This window comes from Emydura macquarii, unplaced genomic scaffold, assembly GCF_026122565.2.
Source record: "Emydura macquarii macquarii isolate MOO-44397 ecotype Brisbane River unplaced genomic scaffold, CSIRO-AGI_Emac_v2 contig_527, whole genome shotgun sequence".
Classification (NCBI taxonomy): Eukaryota; Metazoa; Chordata; order Testudines; family Chelidae; genus Emydura; species Emydura macquarii.
In genome coordinates, this window is record NW_027130664.1 from 611,070 (window position 1) to 629,400 (window position 18,331).

At 70.1% G+C, this 18,331-nt stretch overlaps 1 protein-coding gene across 6 annotated transcripts; it reads right to left on the bottom strand.

The window, feature by feature from the left end:
- Positions 1 to 1,516: 1,516 nt before the first annotated feature.
- On the bottom strand, positions 1,517 to 18,218 carry ADAM15 (ADAM metallopeptidase domain 15). Of its 6 annotated transcripts, none has more exons than XM_067539205.1 (24): positions 17,165 to 17,642; positions 14,624 to 14,727; positions 13,245 to 13,321; positions 12,420 to 12,498; positions 11,510 to 11,586; positions 11,095 to 11,266; positions 10,810 to 10,875; positions 10,621 to 10,689; positions 10,227 to 10,396; positions 10,033 to 10,108; positions 9,792 to 9,940; positions 9,519 to 9,696; positions 9,339 to 9,431; positions 6,856 to 7,051; positions 6,605 to 6,713; positions 6,374 to 6,509; positions 6,186 to 6,263; positions 5,944 to 6,055; positions 5,609 to 5,747; positions 4,726 to 4,819; positions 3,186 to 3,263; positions 2,385 to 2,456; positions 2,010 to 2,140; positions 1,517 to 1,891 (listed from the first exon to the last, which is right to left on the bottom strand). In XM_067539205.1, the coding sequence occupies exons 1-24, from the start codon at positions 17,298 to 17,300 to the stop codon at positions 1,849 to 1,851; spliced, it is 2,634 nt and encodes an 877-aa protein (XP_067395306.1). In that variant the 5' UTR covers positions 17,301 to 17,642; the 3' UTR covers positions 1,517 to 1,848. The 6 variants fall into 6 exon arrangements, 5 of the variants coding, with proteins under 5 accessions (XP_067395306.1, XP_067395305.1, XP_067395307.1 ...); XM_067539204.1 differs by having other exon boundaries at positions 10,024 to 10,108; positions 17,165 to 17,641; XM_067539206.1 differs by lacking the exon at positions 2,385 to 2,456 and having other exon boundaries at positions 10,024 to 10,108; positions 17,165 to 17,641.
- Positions 18,219 to 18,331: the final 113 nt, after the last annotated feature.

Consider the following 18,331-nt stretch of genomic DNA (forward strand, 5'->3'; position numbering starts at 1 on the left):
GCAGGACAGGGCAGGGCATGGCAGGGCGGGTCTGGGGCAGGCGTGCTGCTCCTGGCTGAGCGCGCGATGGGGTGTGCGCCTACAGCTGGGCAGGGGGGCGACCGTAGCTAGTGCAGCTGAGGGGCTCCACTGCAGGGGGCTGGGGGCACAGCCTGGCCCAGCGGGAGGGGGGACAGAGTCTGCGCCGAGTGGGAAGGTGCCCCAAGGCAGGGGGGCCCTGTCCCTACCAAGGAGGTAGCGGTGTGTTCATGGGGGCAGGTGCCCCCACGGGTATAGACACAGATTGCCCCCCTCCATCCCCCCAGGGATCCCCGAGATCTCGGTTCCCAGGCTCTGGGCCTGGCCTCCTTGTGGAGTGTCAGGGTAACCACCGGGAAAATTGTGGGGTGGGAGGTGCAGCAGGCAGCGGGCACAACCCCTGCCCCCCACCTCACCCCCCGGCCAGGAGAGACCCAGGCAGCTCCATGGCACCAGCTGCCCCCGCACCCCCCTCCCCGGGAGGAAGCATTCGCATTCATCCTGGCCTGGCCCAGTCCTTCCCGCTGCGCCCCTGTGCACGTCCCCTCATGGGGATGGGGGGCTTCACACCTACGCACTGACCCTGCGCACTCACCACCCCCCTCCTGGGGGGCCCTGCCCCATGCACGCAGCCTGGGCACCAGCCTCTGCACCAGGAGAGAAGCAGAGGCTAATGGACCAGGACCGTGGGGGCTGGGCTCTAGCCCCACCTCTGGGAAAAGAGGTGTGGGGGGAGTAGGTTAGATGTGGGAGGGGAGAGCCCGGATGCTGGGCTGGATCCCCGGCTCTGGGTGGGGCAGGGATCCCTGGGTTTCCAGCGGGGGAGGGACAGAGCCTGTGCTGGGACTGCACATGCCCCACCCATGACAAGCAACGTCCTGCTTCCCTCCCACGGCAGGGCTCCTGGGAAGTGTAGTTCTCCAAGGCCCCCTCAAACCTCCCGCCCGGCACCCCTCCCCTTCCTGCAGGCCCCCAGCAGCGCATGCATGCAGGAGGAGGAGGGACTGGGAGCCAGGACTCCTGGGTTCCGGCCCTGGCCGGGAGCAGCTCACGCCTGGGTTTGCCCCCTGCCAGATGACTCGGAGGGGCAGTGCACGAGGAGGCCAGGGACAGGGTCCCTGGGGGAGCAGAGCCTGGCCTGGCCTTTCAAAGCCCCCTGGCACCCTGCAGCCTCCAGCAGGCCACCCAGGGAGGGGATCTGAGCCCCCTTGAAGGCTCCTGGGATCACGAGAGCCACACACCAGCGGAGGGAGAGTCTGCCCCAGGAGGGGCAGCTTGGGCTCTCCCCTCTGCTGGGGGCACCCTGCGGGGTGTGGCTGGCACAGCTGGGCCGTGGCCAGCACCACATGCCAACGCTAGCAGCAAGAACTCACGCTGGAGCCTGGAGCCGGGGTTAACTCGCCAGCCCCTTTATTGGACAGTTTGCAGATTAGCTAAAGCTGTTCAGAAGCAGCCAGAACCGCCCCCTCCCCCCACCTGCCAGGCAGTCTCCTGGGCCAAACTCCAGCATGCACGCGCCCCCAGCCCGCCCCACAGGGCTCCCCCATCCCAGGGCAGAGAATCGGCAGGTGGAGCCTTCGGACCCAGCGAGCTCCTGAGGGGATCGGGGCCGAGGCCTGGGTCCCTGGCAGGACGTGGGCAGGAAAGGGCCAGAAGCAGCGTCCGCAGCACAGAACGTAATGGGCCAAGGCCTCGGCGCTGGAGGGAAGGACCCAGGTTCAGGAGCTGCCGAGAGTCAGTGAGGCCAAGTGAGCCCGAGTCCAGCGGGCAGCGAGACAGGAGGGGTCTCGAGCCCGGCCAGCCCACACGCAGGCCCGTGTCCATGGCGGGCTAGGGCTCCGGGAGACGTCCGGGGGGCGGCAGGGGAGCTGGCCTGCAGGCGGCAAGAGAGAGGAAATGGGAAACAGGTAAGTAACGGGGGAAGGGGGGGATCTGCCTTACTCACCCCCCCCCAGTGACTCCCCCGCACCATGCCTGCAGCCACCACTCACCTGGAGGGCAGGATCAGGACGTGGGGGCCGTCGTGGGGCCCGGTGGGCAGCTCCATCCCAGAGAGCAGGGGCCCGGTGGGGTCCGAGGGCAGCCGCCTCCTGGGCAGGGGCGGCTTGGCAGGAGCCGGCGGCTGCGGCGAGAAAAGTCAGCGCAAGGCACTGAGCAGGCGGGGCCTCTGCAGCCCTGCACGCCCCCCCACCTGCCAATCTGTGAGCCCAGGCAGGCCACCCCAGGTGCCCCACCCCACACAGGCACCCTGTCGCCTGGGGTGGGTCCAGCCTGCTCCTGGGCCCCACAGCGAGACCTCCAGCCCCACACGCAGACACGCCACCGTCACCGTCACCCCGCGTGGCGCCAGCTTGCGCCGAGGTTACCTGAGCGCCTTTCAGCACCGGGTCTGCCGGCAGCGGGCGTGTGGGGGGGGGCAGCCTGTCCCGCAGCATGGCCTGGGCAGAGAGACCAGGGACAATGAAAGAGCAACGGCCTGCTGGGCTCTGCAGACCCCAGGGGAGGAGCCGGGGGCAGAGGGGAGCCCAGCACCGAGCGGGGGCAGTGCTGCCCTGCGGGGAGCGGAGCGCCCACGGGCCCAGCTAAAATCTCCCAGCAGAGGGAGGGGGCTGCAGTGCCAGGGGCCCATGGGACGCTGCCGTCCCCATGCACCACAGCCAGGGGTGACAGCCACAGGGGCCAGCCTGGGGCAGGGCATGCCGGGCCCTGGGCTTCGGGGACACGTCGGGGTTGGGGGAGAGTTTGGAGCAAAGGCCGCGCGTGGGGCCCTTGCTTTGTCCCGGGGCGGCATTGCCTCTGTGCACCTGCCAAGGCCGGCGGCAGCTCTGGGCAGCACCCAGGGCCCCACAGCAGGGGCCCTGCCCCCACGTGGGGACTGGGGAAGAGACTTGCAGGCAATGGGGGATGGTGGGGGGGGACCACCCAGCCCCTGGGGGGCAGCTCCACACTCAGGCCTGCCCTCAGCTGCTGCTCTAACCCTATGGCCCCCCGTGCCCGGGAGGGAGCCCAGCCACAAGGCACCAGAGCCGTGTCCCGGCAGAGCTTGGTGCCCCCCCACCCCCGCCCCCGTGAGTCCATGCATGCGACAGACATGCAAAAGCCTTGGCAGGTGGGATTAGAGCCGCTGCCGCCTGGGCCCCCCCGCCGGGCAGGGCCGAGGACATTACCTGGGATCCCTTAGGAACCGGGTCAGGCGGGAGCGGCTTGGCAGGTGGGTCGGGCCGGGCAGAGCCGCGGGGAACGGGCTGCAGAAAGAAGAGGAGGAGGAAAAAGCGGTGGCAGGGGGAGGGTAGGATCAGAGAGACCGGCCTGGGCGGGGGGTGGGGGTCAGAGGGGGGGGGACCATGCCGGCAGGGGTCAGTCGGTCAGTCAGAGGCCATGCAGCATGCGGAGAGTCAAGTCAACCCGCAGGACAGAGACGCCCACCCGCCTGCGTCCCTGCCCGCCTCTGCCTTCCCCGGCCCAGGACCCCGACTCCGGCGCAGCTCCACGCGCACAGGGACCCGCCCGGATCCCAAGCGGCCACGGCCCAAGCACCGGACCGGACCGGAGCCCCCACGCTGTCTGCGGGTCCACGGGGCCCTGGATGAAGGCCGAGCCCTCACACCAGGCTGCTCCCGGGCCCCTTCTTTCTGGGGGTGCCTGGCACACGGTGGTTTCAGGCGCAGCCCACACAGAGCTCTCTGACCCCCCACCCCTCACAGCCCGGAGCCCTTCAGACCAGAGCCCCGGGCCCAGCAGAATCCCACCCGCCCGGGCGCCGCGGGCCAGAGGGGAGGGGGCGTAAACAGGCTCCGCACCCTACGCCTCGCGGCCGGGCCAGGGCTGGTCAGCGAGCAGAGTCCAGCGCCTCCGGCAGCACGGCCCTCCCCGTGCCATGCCCGGCACTGGGGCCAGCCCCCCTGCTCAGCCCTGCCCCACTCCCTGCGGCAGGGGCCCCCCAGCGCCGCCCCGGGGCCAGCACTGACTGGGAGGGGGTGCCCACTGCTGCTCTCACCCCGCTTCCCTGGTGCGGGGGGAAGCTGAAGTCACTGTCAATCTCTCACACTCACACCCCAGCCCAGGAGAGTCGGGGACACAGAACCCTCGGACGCAATCCCCCGGTGTTCCTGCTCGGGGCTGTACATTTCCCGTGCTCCGCCCGGCCTGTCACACGTGCCCCAAGCGCCCGTGGGGCAACGGGGCCGGCACTGCTGGGGACAGCGCCAGGTGCATGGGCCCCCTCGCACCCGTGGGGCCAGTTCTGACTGCGTGAGGCCAGCGCCCCTACGGACCCTGTGCGGCGCCGGGTTTCCTATCCACGCCGGGCCCAGGCGCTGGGCTAGCAGGTCCCATTGCTCGGCCCTTCGGCCCCACTTGCCCTGCGCCTCAGCGATACCAGGGCCTGTGGGTCCCAGAGCGCCACCCCCCAGGGAGCAAGGGGCCACACGCAGGGCTCAGGCCCACGGAGAACCGAACCGAACCGAACCGCCCTGCGGAGGCCTGACGGGGCGGCCCGTGGAGCCCAGTCCCCCCCAAAGGCCCTGTCCACCAGTGGGGGCGTCTGGGCAACTGCAGCAGCTCAGCCCCCATCCCTGGGGCCTGCGTCACCCAGGACAACAGTGCCCCAGCCCAGCCCATCACCCGCCACGCCGGCCCCCTGCCCCGACCCCCAGCCCAGGAAAGGCTGTGGGAGCAGTGGGGCTGCAGGAGGGGCCCGGCCCTCACCTTCCTGGTGGGCATCATCTGCAGCTCGGTGCTCTGGTGGTGCCGGTGCCCGGGCTGGGGGTGGCTGGAGCGTGGCGGCTCCGGCTGGGAGATCCTGGGGAGGAAACACGGCTCAGGCACCCGCAGTTCACACACATCCTCGGCCCACGGGCGCAGCCCTTCGGCTGCCACACCTCTGCCGCCGAGTCACTGCAGGAGGCAAGGGCCCACGGAGCCGTGGCGGGGTAGCGGGGAGGGGGGGGGGGCAGGACTCCTGGGTTCCTTCCCAGCCGTGGTCCTGACCCCTCTGGGCTGGGCTGGGGCTGGGAGGCGGCTCTGGACACGCTGGAGCCAGGTTCCAGGGCTGCACAGGGAGAAGGGCCGTGCCCAGCCCTCATGCCCCAATTCCTCAGCTGGGGGGCAGGAAGGACCCCCCATTGGCGAGCAGTGTAGCATCTCCCCAGGCCAAGGGGCCAGCCCCCCACCCCCCACGGTGACCAGACACCCCCCCACCTGCGCTGGTGCTGTGACAACCCCTCCCCTCATGGGACGCTGGGGAGGCCAGTCCTCCCCCCCCCCCACACACCCCCAAGTTCCAGGCCCCACAGAGCTGGGGGGCGAGACAGGACAGCACTTAGTGACCCAGCCGCCACCAGCAGAGAGAGATGAACCCGTCAGAGCCTGGGACAGGGCTTCCTGCTTCCCGGGGGGGGGAAGGGGCGTACGGGGAGGGGGACCCTCCAAGGAAGTGACTCCACCCCACCCCCCCGAGACTGACGGCAGATCCTGGGGATTTGTAAACTTGGGGAGGGTCGTGGGTTCCCCTCCCCCTCTACCCACCCGGACACACGGACCCGGGGACCCAGAACGGACCCGGGGGCCGAGGCAGCGCACGCGGGGTTACCTGTACTGGCAGCTGGTGCCTTTGCCGAGCTGGCAGAGGCGCTGGGGGAGGCCGGAGCACCTGGCGTAGAACAGGCCCAGGGCGAGGGCCAGGATCAGCAGGGCCGGGACCACCACAGCGGCGGGGAGGGCACTGGCGCCTGGCAGCAGAACAGGCCGTTAGTGTCCCTGGCAGCCGAGTCCCTCCCGGCCTGGCACCGGCGCACACAGCCCCATTCTCTTCACGCCCCACGTGGCAGGGGGCAGCTGGGTCCGAGTCCCCGTCCTGCCATGCAGGACACCTGGGTCCCAGCCTCCCGTGTCAGAAACGGGGCGCCCCGCCCCCCGCCCGCTCACCTTGCTCCATGGCCACGGGGCCGCTGTCCACGCTGCCCCCGGGCCCCGGCCCGTCGCAGGCAGGGGGGGCCCAGCCCGCCTCGCAGTGGCAGTGCCCGTTGTTGTTGCACACCTGGGGGGGGACACGGAGCCGTCTCACTGGGGGCCCTGGCTTGGCAGGGGGCCGCGTGTGGGCCTGGCACAGGGGCTCTCAGGGACAGGATGGGATGCCCCAGCCCCCCCAGACCCGCCGCTCTACTCACCCCATGTCCGTGGCATTTGCTCTGGCATTCCTGCACCCCCAGCTCGGAGACCTCCCGGCACCGGCCCTCACTGCACACCTGCCCACAGAGAAGGGGTCAGGAGAGGAGCTTGGGGCCCTCCCTACTGCAGTGAGGACAGGACCCCCGCCCAGCCGCAGCGCCTGCGCCCCGGGCGCCCCCCAGCTCACCTTCCCGGGGCCACAGGCCGTGCCCGGCAGCACCATGGCCAGGTCACTCACGTCCTCGCCTGGGGGCAGGGGGGTCCCGTGGCAGTCGCCCTGGGCTCTGCCCCCCTGGCACTGCAGCCTCCCGCAGCCAGCGTCCCTGCGGGGGCAGAGGCGGGTCAGGAGAGTGGAAGGATGGACGGGGGATGGACGGACGCGGAGGGGACAGATGGACGGACGGACGGGGGCACTCACCGCTGGGCGCAGGGGATGAAGGTGCCGTTGGGCTGCTGTCCGCAGTGTCCGCGCTCATCGCCCCGTGCGTTCAGGGAGGCCAGGCAGACGTCCGAGACGGGGCCCGACCCTGCGAGGACAGAGCCGGAAGCATTGCCAGGGGCCCCCCCGCGGCCCTGAGTCCCAGCAGCACCCCAGAACCCCCCGCCCCCCGTGCGGGGAGCAGCTGCCCAGCTCCACTGCGTCCAGCGCCCCCGACTCCTGCGCCTTACCTGGGCCCCACAGCTCCTGGCACTGCCGCTGGTAGGTGGGGCAGGCCCCCCCGAAGCAGTAGGCCTGGCCCCCAGCGCAGGGCAGCCCGTCCTGCCGGTGGCTGTTGGGGGGGCAGCGTGGGGAGACCCCGTCGCAGAACTCGGGCAGGTCGCACTCCCCACGGGGCTCCCGGCACACGGAGCCAGCACCTCGCAGCTGGGGAGAAGAGACCGTCAGAGCGGGGCCCGGGCAGAGGGGACTTGCTCTGGGCAGAGGCATCGAGCGCCCTCCCCAGGCTTGGCTCTGCAGGTGCTCCTGGCCCTGCCCAGGGCCCAGCGTGAGCTGCCCCGTGTCTCCGTCACACCCGGCCACGGTGCTCAGCAGGGCCAGGCACAGGGGGCCTGGCCACAGCCACGTTGCTGTGCACTAAACCCCAGGGCTCAGCAGGGCGGGGAGAGGGGACGGGCCACAGAGCCGGGGGGCTGGATGGGACCCCGAGAGGGCCGCCCCCCTGCACTGAGGCAGGGCCACGTAAACCCCGGGGTTTGTCCAGCCGGGTCTTAAAAGCCTCCAGTAGCGGGGACCCCCCAACAGCCCGGCTCAGCTGCCCCGAGTCAGGAAGCTTTTCCTCACGTCTGACCCGACTCTTGCTTGCTGCAGGTGACACCTGCTCCTCCTGCCGCCCGCGCACACGGAGAACACTCCAGCCCTGGCCCCTGGGCGGTTTCGATGGCTGTTCTCAGCTCCCCCCTCGGCCGTTTCTCCCCAAGACCCAACATGCCCAGGTTTCTTAACCTTCCACGGTTGCTGTTGCCCTCTCTGGACTCTCTGATTTGTCCCTTGCCTCCCCAAGGGCCCCCCCAATGCGCTCCTGCGCTGTACGCAGAACGCTCCTGTTACCCACCCCCAGAACCATCGGCACTTTCTCACAGCTACGCCATGGGGCTGCTTCGCATTTCCTCTGGGCCCCACCCTGCGCCCAGCTCCTGCTCAGGCTCATCTAGCCGGGAGCCGCCTTTTGGAGCTGGGCAGTTGATTTTTCCTTCCCAGGTGAAGTTCTTGGCCCTTGTTTTTGTTGAATTTCACCGAGTCTCCAACTTGTCAGGGCCGTTTTGAATTCTAAACCCGCCCTCCCCAGTGCTTGCAATCCCTCCCGGCTGGGCGCCGTCTGCAGATTTGATACACACACGCTCCACTCGTTATCCGAGTCATCCCTGAAAACACAGACCCGTACCGGAGCCAGGCCTGACCCCACAGGGCCCTGTTAGATGTGCCCGCCCGGTCTGGCAGCCACCCGCTGATAACTGAGCTTTGGGGACAGTCACTGAACCAGCTGGGCACCCCCTGTGACCAAGTGGGAACTTCTTGTAATGTTTTTATGACGCTGATGTGTGCCTCAGTTTCCCCTCTACTTTGCATGGCTGCCCAGTGGGGGGAAAGGAGGACGGACGTTTGCTCTCAGGGCAGGCTAAGAGACACGGGGCGGGGTCTGTCTGTCTGCATCTCTCACCTGGCTGCTGGAGCAGCCTGAACGGGTCAGGACAAAGGACTGGCTGAGGCTGACCCATCTCAGTGGATCACGTCGCCAGGACACGGACCCTGGCCCCCACGGCGGGAGGAGCCGGGAAGGGCAGAGCCCCGCTCGGGAGTTGGAAGGCGGGTGAGTGGGGCTCTGGAAGGAGCTCGCAAGGGAGGCGAGGGGGATGGCGCCTGACCCCGGGTTCCCTGCAGCACGGCTGGGCTCCACACTGACCTGCACAGCCTGGGCTTCACACGCCAGCTCTCCGGCCCCCCACGGCTGCCGCGGGGACTAAGGGGGAAGAGAGACCCGGGGGGCCTGGCACGTCAGCAGGTTCCTTCAAGAGACTGCGCCAAGCCGGGGCACAGCGCCGAGCCGGCAGCACCGTGAGGCCCTTGCAGTGACCTCGGCTAGCCGTGTTCCCCAGCGACCTTGGGGTGTCGGGTGGGAGCGTAAGAAGCCGCAATGGACTCGTGTCCTGCCCAGCGCGGCCCCTGCTCAGCAGCTGGGAACCCGAGGGAGGAGGGAACCAGGCTGGGCTGGCACCATCGGCTCTTCCATCCCACGCGCCCCCGAGGCTCACAACTTGTGAGAGTTTGGGCCAGCATCGCTCCAGCCAGCGACGTCAGGCTGCAGTTCCCTGGTCCTCCAGGTGCCCCTGTTTAAAGGCAGGCACCGCATTTGCCCTTCTCCATCCCCCGTACCCCCCCCCGCCGCCCCCCAGGGGCTCTCAAAGGGAATCACTGATGGCTCCAGCTAGCTCCTGGAGCACCTGGGACGCGCTTCGTCCGGCCCTGCCGACTGGACCTCCTGGGCCTTGCCTAGAGGAGTCTTTCCCCCGGCTTGTGTCCCCCCCCGGCTGCTAACACGAACCGTGCCGAGTATCTGGTCATGCACCCCCAGAACGTTAACTGGAGCCCAGGGCTGGGGGAGCAGCGGGCTGCGGGGCAGGAGTGAGGGGCCCCCCAGAACCCCCCCACTCACCTTGCAGGCCTGGCAGCAGGTGTCCGCCGAGGCGCACTGGGCTCCAGGGGCCAGCTGGCAGGTGCTGGCGTTGCAGCAGGGGTCGGCGCACTCCTGGGGGCAGAGGGAGGGAGGGTGGTGAGTGGGGCACGCGGGCGGGTGGGATGCAGACACCCCCCCAGGCCGGGCCCCCTGCCCTACCTCCCGGAGGCCGCAGTCGCACTGCTCGTCCCTCTCCACCAGGTGGTTCCCGCAGCGCGGGCGCAGGGCCAGGCTCTCGGGCTCCGGCACGTTGAAGAGGCACCAGCCCCGGCCCTGGCGCAAGCCGCGCTCCACGTCCTGCCGGCTGCAGCTGCTGAAGCTCAGCCCGGGCATCAGCCTGTGGAAGAGAGCCTGTGAGGGGGCGCCGGGGGGCGGGGGGGAGAACTACCCGGGCACCCCCCACCCGGGAGCCCTGGGCACCCCCAGACTCACCCTGTGGGGGGGGCCATGATGCAGCTCCTGTCCTGGTAGGGGCTGGCGCAGTCGCACTGGCGCCCGGCGCCGTCGTGGCCCATGCCCAGGTTGTGGCCCAGCTGGTGAGCCACGGTGGAGGCCACGACCAGGACGCTGACGGAGTGATCCTGCGCAGAGAGGGGGGCTCAGAGCGGGCGCAGCGGGGGGGGGAGGGAGAGCAGGGGAGGGGAGGGGAGGGGCAGGTACTGACCACACTGACCCCGCCCGATCGCGCTGCCGAGCACATGGAGGCCTGGGACGCCATCCCCACCGCCGCCCCCTCCAGCGGGGCCCCCCTGCAAGAGAGCGAGCGAGCGTTAGGGGGCCCAGAGTCCTGAGGGCGCAGCCGGGATCCCAGCCGGGTGCCGGGCATGGCTGCGGGTGCCTGGCGCTCAGCCGGGTCCCTGCACTCACGTGAGCAGCTGGGCGTTGTCGTGCCGGAGCCGGGGCAGCAGGTCCTTCTGCCTCCAGTGCAGGAACCGCTCCAGCGTGGGCCGGGCGCCGGGCCCCACCGCGATGGGGTCCCCCTGGTTCCAGACTTCCACGGCCAGCAGCGCCACGCGGACCCCCAAGGGCCGGTAGAACTGCAGGGGAAGCTGGGCTCAGAAACGCGCCTTGAAGCGGGGAGAGGGCGGGGGGGACAGGGGACCCTGCTGAGCGGAGTTGGAGCCTGGCCCAGCCGCTGCGGGCTCTGGGCTCTGGCAGGCAGCAGGGGCCAGACCAGTCACCGATGGCGCCGGGCCGCACACCAGGGGCTGGGGGGCAGGACTGCGGGGGGAGGGCATCCCAGGGGCTGTTAGGGACCCACCGTGTCCATCTGGTTGGCGATCTCCAGCATCCGTGTCTGGATCCGGTCCATGCTGGGGTAATTCTGGAACTGCAGGGAGGGGAGACGGGGTATCAGGGGGGCGGAAGCTCCACGGGGCCCAGGAGAGCAAGGCGGCTCCCCCAGCTCCCCGGCCCAGCCCCCCCCAACGCACAGCCAGGAGTCGCTCACCTCCGCATGGTCCACCACCATCACCAGCTCCACGAAGGGCTGCTCTGAGGCCGCCTCCCGCTTCCCCTGGGGAGGAGAGAGCCAGTGAGGGGGGGCAGCGAGCACTGGGGACACAGCAGCAGGGACTGGGGGGGGCACCGGGGGCTGGGGGGCCCGTGCTCGGGGGGCCCATGGGCCAAGGAGGGCAGGGGGCACAGGTCCAGGTGACTGTTCCCCCCATCCCAGAGACCGACGAGACTTGGGGGGGCTCCAGCCCCCCCCCCCAAATTACCCTCCCCCACTTACCCTGTGCAGCTCCGGTTCCAGCAGCGGCTGCTCCTGGTCGGGGGGGCCCAGCCCGCACTCTCTCCGCCCCAGCCGCATGTCCTGGGGCCGGTAGGCCAGGTGCCTCCCGCGTGGCCCCTGCGCGTCGGGCTCCAGGCCGTAGCTCCTGTTCTCGGACACCACGAGCAGGCCGCTGGGGGGCAGACGGGGCATTAGCGGGACAGCAGGGGCAGGATTGACCCCCAGGACCCAGCCTGGTCAGAAGAGATGCAGATCGCAGCCCCTGCTTGGGGGGGGCCCAGGGCTGAGGTAACAGGGGCTGCAGGTCGGGACTGAGGGGCACCCGGAGCGTGTGGGCCCCTCCCGCCCCCTTCCATTAGCCAGGGCACCAGCACCCCCCATCCCCCCCAGAGGAGCTGCAGAGGCCTCCCCCCACCTGAGTCCAGAGCAGGCGCAGACGCTGGCCGAGGAGCCTGGATAGCCCCGGACGTGGCCCCGGTAGCAGCAGTTTTCCTGCAGCAGAAAGAAGTCAAGTTTAGCTGAAGGATCCCCCCGGGGGGGGGGGGGGGGGCGCGCCACCCTAGACCTCCCCCCGGCAGAGCAACCCTGGGCAGTGCGGCGGGCAGGGGCTAGGGAGGGGACACGGGTGCAAGTAACGATCAGTACAAATACAAGGGCACCCAGGGACAGGGCACTGCCCTGGGGAAGCTCCCAGCACCCCGTCCAGAGTCCCCTCTGGCACGGCCAGGGCCCTGCAGTTCAGTCACCGGCTGGGACAACGTGGCACTTTTCTGTAGTATTTTTAGGACCCTCATGCGTGCCTCAGTTTCCCCTGTGTTATGCATGGCTGGGGGAGGCCTGTTTGCTCCCAGGGCAGGCTGGAGACAGGCGTTGGTAAGGACTGGCCGAGGCGACCCCATTTCAATGGAGCGTCTGAGCAGAGCGCGGCAGCACCCAGTCACCAGGGCGCAGACGCCGGGGGTGTGGGAATGGGACCTGCCCCATCAGGTCGGCTGGCAGAGGAAGGAGCCCGACCAAGGGCTGGGCTCTGGGCAGACGCTGCTTTACCCGCAGCTCGGCGCTAGTCCGGGGGCTGCGTCCAGGGACCAATGGACCCGGCTTGCTGCCCGCGCGGGGCGCCCGGCTCTCCCCTGCCAGGGGAAGCAGGAGCCTGGCTCTGGAGGCCGTGAAGCCGCGTGGCCTGCCCTGGGGCAGGAGTGGGACCCCAAAGGGTCTGACCCACTGACGGGGCCTCCCAGGCTCCGTCCCAAAGCTGGGGGCGCAGCGCGGATCCGACACACACACGAGCCCAGGGCTCTGCCCTGCCGTACCCGCCACAAACCTACCTGCGAGCCTGTGGTCTGCGTGACCCGGGTGCCGTTGGGCAGGTAATAGAGCAGCGCCCGGGTGCCCGGAGCCAGCTCCCTGCCGGAGACAGACGGACAGACAGACAGTGAGAGCAAGCCCTAGGGACAGGCTTCCCTGCCCAGTGCCACGACCACCTCCGGGCACCTCCCCCGAGCCATCGGCGGGGGCACGGTCGCAGGACCCCAGGGGGCTGCGGGAGCCAGTCGGCGCGGGGCTCACGGCATGACAACGCACCCGGGGGTGTTCGGGGCAAGCGTGTGCCGGGCCCCCTACTGCCATGCTCCACAACAGCAGAAACAGGGGGGTCAGCCCCCCGGGACATGGGGTGGGCAGCCAGGGGTGGGTGGAGCATGGCCCAGCTGGGGCTCACCTGCTGCCAGGCCATTGTCTCTGCCCCCCCCAGGGCCCACCTAGAACAACGCATGGGCACCCTGCCCCCCTGCAGCCCCTCAGCTCTCTGCCCCCCCAGGGCCCACCTAGAACAACACACGGGCACCCCACCCCCCTGCAGCCCCCCAACTCCCTGACCCCCCAGGGTCCTGCCTAGAACAACGCACGGGCACCCCACCCTCCTGCAGCCCCCCAGCGCCCTGCCCCCCCCGGATCCTACCTAGAACAATGCATGGGCACCCCACCCTCCCAGAGCCCCCCAGCGCCCTGCAGCCCCCCGGCACAGCAGAGCAGGATCTGTGCAGTTCGGATGCTGCCCCCAGGGGTCGCAGGCAGCGGGTTGGGGGTGGGGGGAGACAAGAAAGAGGGCTCAGGACAACACACCCAGCCCCCGCCGCCCCCTCCCCACTCACCAGTTTTGCTCTAACTCCAGTACGAGCTGCTCCCCCTCCAGCTCCAGGGCGACCTGCAGCCGGGCCGGGAAGCCCCCCTGGCGGAGAGCAGGGAGCAGGTTACAGGCGCCAGGAGCTCAGCCGGCGGCCCCTGGCCTGACCCACCCCCAGCCCTGAACGCCCACCAAGGATGGGACGTGGGCCTTTCCCCTCTAGGGGTGCGGCTCCGATCCAGCCCCAGGGGGAGGAGGGGAAGGACTTGGGGGAGGAAATGGGGCCTCTCCCCTGCCCCACCCTTTCCCGGCAGCCTAGCCAGAGGCTGAACCCTCTTGAGAGGGTGGGAGGGCGTCTCTGCAGGACGAGGCAGGGGATTCACCAAGCCAGCCCTGCCCCATGGCTGAGCCCCCGTGCGGGAGGCGGGGCGGGGGGGGAGGAGGGGAAATGGCCACAGGGATTGGGGGGGGGGTGCATGGGGCGCACGTGCCAACGGCCCCATCAACGCCCCTTCCGAGCTGGGCACCCTCCCTTTTCCTGACAGCACCGCCTGCCCAGACTCAGAGCGCCCAGCCCACGCGCCCCCAGTGGGGGTCAGGCAGAGGTCAGGACGGGGACCCCTCCTGGAGCATAGCAGGAAGTGCCCCTCCCTCGTTAGCTCATTGTCCGGGGGGTGGGGTGTCCCGCCCCCCCCACGCACACACCCTGCGTTTCCTGCCCAGTGCCGAGGAAAGCGGAAATGCCGAAGAGGGTCCCTGGCTGCAGGCCGGGCCAGGCCCTTCCGGCTGGGGCGGGGGGGCAGACGTGAGCTCACAGCTGGCCTGGCTTGGGGGGCCAGGGAGAGTCTGACGGGGCAGCGCTGCATTCCCTGCGCCTCCCCCGTCTCCGGGCGCCCCCAGTCCCACGGTGTGGGGAACCCCTCAAGACAGCCTGGCGGGCTGACACGGGACTGGGGCTCCCCCAGGCTGGAATGCAGGGGGGGAGGAGCAGCTGGTCAGAGCAGGAGCAGCTGTGCCCGAGGCTGCAGGTGTTTGGTCCCTGACCGGCCCTGGAGCCGGGGCCGAGCGCCGGGAACCCGGACACCGGAGCCGGGACAGGCTGGGCTTCCTGTGCCCGGAGCGGGAGCCGGGAATCCTCAGGGGAGGGGGCAACCAAAGCAGCACCCAGGGGGCTGGGAGGGGAGCGCTGGCCCCCCTCCATGGGCTCCCTGAATCCCCCCAAATCGGGGGGGCCCTGAACCCAGTGGGGGGCTGGCGGTGTGGTCACTGCCCCCTCCCTGCCAGCTGGACAGGTCCTCCAGAGCCGAGATTGCGGCTGGGTCCCAACCGGCCCAGCTGCGGGGCAAGGAGGTGCTGGGTGTGGGGGATGCAGCCGGGGGCTGCTGCAGGGGAAGGCTGGGAACTTACCAGGGCCGGCTCTGCCGTGCTGAGTGTCTGGTCGCCCTGCAGGATCCGGGGTGTCACGTACCAGTAACGCCCCAGCTCGTCACGGTGCCGCCTGGAGCCATCGCCTGCATGGGGCCGAGAACAACGCTATCAGCCTGGGCGCTCCTGTTCCCCCAGCCCTCGTCCCGCTACACAGCCCCCAGCCCGTGTCCTGACCCGCCCCCTGCCCCGCTAGATCCTGGAGCACGGCATCCCCTCCCCCACTGCCCTGGGCTTCACCCCCAGACTGGGACGTGGGGCCCCAGAACCCCAAGGGTTCTAGGCTGGGCAGACACAGAGAACATCTGGGATCCAGACCCCTGCGCTATTCCACAGCCCACCTGGCACCCTGCGAAGAATGGGGGCAGGCTGGGAGCCAGGACTCCTGGGTCCTGTCCCCAGCTCTGGGAGAGCAGTTGGAGTGGGGGTGGGGGTGGGAAGTAGCTGGGAGCCAGGACCCGTTCTCTGAGTCTCTGGCTCTCCGCCCCCACACCGTACGGGGGCCACACCCCTTCCTCAGCGAGGCCCGCACCTGCGCCCTGCCCCGCGGAGGGTGCAGCAGTGACCGCACTTTCGGGCTAAGGCAGCGAAGGAGTCGGGAGATTGGGCGGCTCCCTGGGAGCTGCTGGGCCCAGCATGGGGGTGTCCCGCCCGGGCTGCGTGCTCAGGATGGGTCCGGAGCACCCGGGGAGGCTCCACGAGACCCATGTGACATCGGGGAGTTAACGAGAACGCCAGCCGGGCGCCCTGCTCCGAGGCAGCCTGTCCCAGGCCTGGCGAGCTCGTTCGACTCCATCCCAGAGCTGGCGGGACGGCAAACCCAGCCGGCACCTCAGCCAAGCCGTCCGTGAGAGCCGCCAGTGGCGTGGCCTGGGCAGGGCGGGCTGCAGGCGCTGGGCCAGCACAGAGGAGGGGGACAGATCTGACCCCCCATTGGCGAGCAGCCAGCAGCGACAGTGGGGGCAGGGACGGTGGAGGGCCCGTCCCTCCCAAAGATGCACCTGATGCCAGGCAACCCAGCGGGGTCAGGACAGGGGCAATCAGCCGCCCACGTCCTTCCTCCCCACCGCAGCCACACCCCCTCACACACGGGCAGCGAGGCCAGGACCCTGGGGGCAGCCGCGCCAGGTGGAGCCGGAGGATCCTGGAGCGGTGGGGATAGGATGCCAGCACGGACACCCCGCCCTGCAGGGAGACGCCCCGTCACGTCATGCTGGGTCCCCCTGGGAGGGGCCGGGTAACCCCATGGAGAGAAGTCCTTGGAGCAGAGCAGCAGGAGGGGCCTGTCACTGAACGTGCTCCCTCCGTGCCCCCCCAGACAGGAATGCAGGCTCCTCGGTCCCTTCAGCTCTGCTTAGATGCCAGCCGGGGGTGGCAGCAGATTGCAATGGGGGGGCGACAGACATTCAGTCCCTGGACCCCAGAACCAGCCTAGACTCCTGCCCCCAGGCACGGCCAAGGATTGAGGGGCGGGGGAGGACAACCCATCCCATCACCCATCTCCTCCCCAGCCAGCCCTGCATCCACTCCCAGCCACACCGGCTCCAAGAGCCAGCCGAGAAAACCCCCAGGGCCTGTGAGGGGAAACCCTGCCCCCCAGCACCTGAGCTCAGCCCCCCCCCCATCCCCAAAGGCAGGTCAGCCTGACCTCCCCCTCCGCAGCAGGGACACCCTGGCCCTTGCCAGCCTCCATGACCCGCACGCCCTGGCTCCACAGGCTGCGCTAGGGCTTGTACATGTAGCCACCCCGCCAACGCAGCCCGGCCCCAGCCAATGGCCTCAGGCTCTCTGCAAACTCGGGCAGTCAGTTGCTTGATGGGGGGGAGCTGCCTTGAGTAGAACTGATGCAGCGAAACCTGCCTGAGTCTGCAGAGAGCCTGCGCCAACTGCTCCAAGAGCGAAGCTGCTCTCTGCCTCTCACAGGCTTTAGCTCCCAGGCCCATTGCTCTGGGGCCCCACCAGCCCCCAGCCAGAGGTGGGCTCTGGGCACAGCAGAAGGGGAGAAAAAGCAGGCTCAGCCGCCCCCAAGCAGAGGCATCCTGGCCTCTCCAGGCAGGGGTGCAAAGGCACAATGCGCTAGGGCCCCCCAGGGCTTGAATCCACCCTTGGCAGCCGGGAAGCCCCAGGCTCCTGCGCTGTTCCCTCCCCCACACCCCCAGTGCCCGGGAGCCCTGCGACAGGTACAATACGGCAGCAGCTCGCTCAGCCTCTCCCGGCAGCGTCTCCAGGGCGGAGTGATTCAGCCCGAGGCCGAGGCCGCCAAGGAGTTGAACCCAGGAGCCCCCGCCGCCCCTAGCCACTAGGCATCACTCCCTTCCCAGACCAGGAACAAGCAAGGGAACCCAGGTGTCCCGCCCCACCCCTCTCTCAGCCCTGGGCACAGAACCCAGGAGTCCGGGCTCCCAGACTCCCGGGACTGGGCGCGGACCCGCCGGGGCTCCAGGGACACCCGCCCGCCCGCGCTACCCCGGCCCCGCAGCGGCCCCTGCTCCCCCCCCCGGCAGGTGTCCGGGCCGCGCTCACCTGCGCGCCGGGCGCCCCAGCCGGCTCCGGGCTCCGGCGGCGCGGCGCTCCCCGCGGGGCCGTGGCGGGGCAGGGAGAGCCCCGAGCCGCGGCCAGCCAGGGCCCAGAGCAGCGCGAGGAGCAGCCCCAGCCCCATGCCGGGGCTCAGCCGCCGGCCCAGGCTCCTGGCGTCCGGGACGCGCTGCAGGCCGGCTCCGCTTCCTGCGCTGCTGCAGCCGCGGCTGCTCCTGCTCCGGGCTCCGTGTATATCCCGGCCCCGGCCCCAGCCCCGGCCCGGGGGGGCGGCTCCCAGTCCCGATCCGGCCGGGCCGCCCCCGCCCTCCCGCCTCGCATTGCACCGCCGCCGCCTCGCACGGCCTGGGCTAGCAGCGGGCCTGGCAGCGCCTGCTCCGCCGGGGAGGGGACTTCCCGGCCGGGCCGCGCCGCGCCTCGCCGCTGGGCTGTGCCAAGCTCCGGGCTACACCCAGCGAGCTCCGCCTCCCGCCCGCTCGGCCCCCGGGGACCCCCCGCTCTCTGACCCCGCCCCGCTGCCCCCCACCTGCCCTGCTCCTTCCTGGGGGGGGTTCGCCTTCCTCTGCAGCCTGGGGCACTCCCGTCCCTTGACCCCTTTAACCTGATTTGAGGAGTTCAGGGACTGTCGGGGGGGTGGTTCCATGGCCTGGCTGTGCCGGGGTCAGAAGAGATGGGCAGGATGGTCCCTTCTGCCCTTCGAGTGGAAGAGCTCAGCAGTGGGGCAGCCTGGGACCCTGGCTGGGGATCTGGATCCCAACGTCTTGGCGCTGAGGCCGCTGTACAAAACTCCGGCTCCAGGCTGCCCCCCCTGAGTCACGGCCATTGGCAAGGGGGACCCTGGGGCAATGGGAGGGGCCCGAAGCTGAGGGGAGAATGGAGGCTCAACCCCTGCTCCCCAGTCCCCCCGGGCCTGCCTCAGCACAGGCTGCCTGCTGGGTTCAAAGCTGGGAGGCCTTAGCACAGCCGCTTCCCCCGGAGCAAGGAGCAGCTCCCTCCCCCGGCAGGAGCAGTAGGCTGTTATTCCCTGTGCACCAGCTGCTGGAGGGTCTATTTGTGTTCTGGGGAAGTGGGCGGGCTTGCTAAAGGCCCCTCCCCCAGCCTAAGGGGAGGAGCCGCTGGACCCTGGACACAAGTAATTTCTGGGACAACTAATGA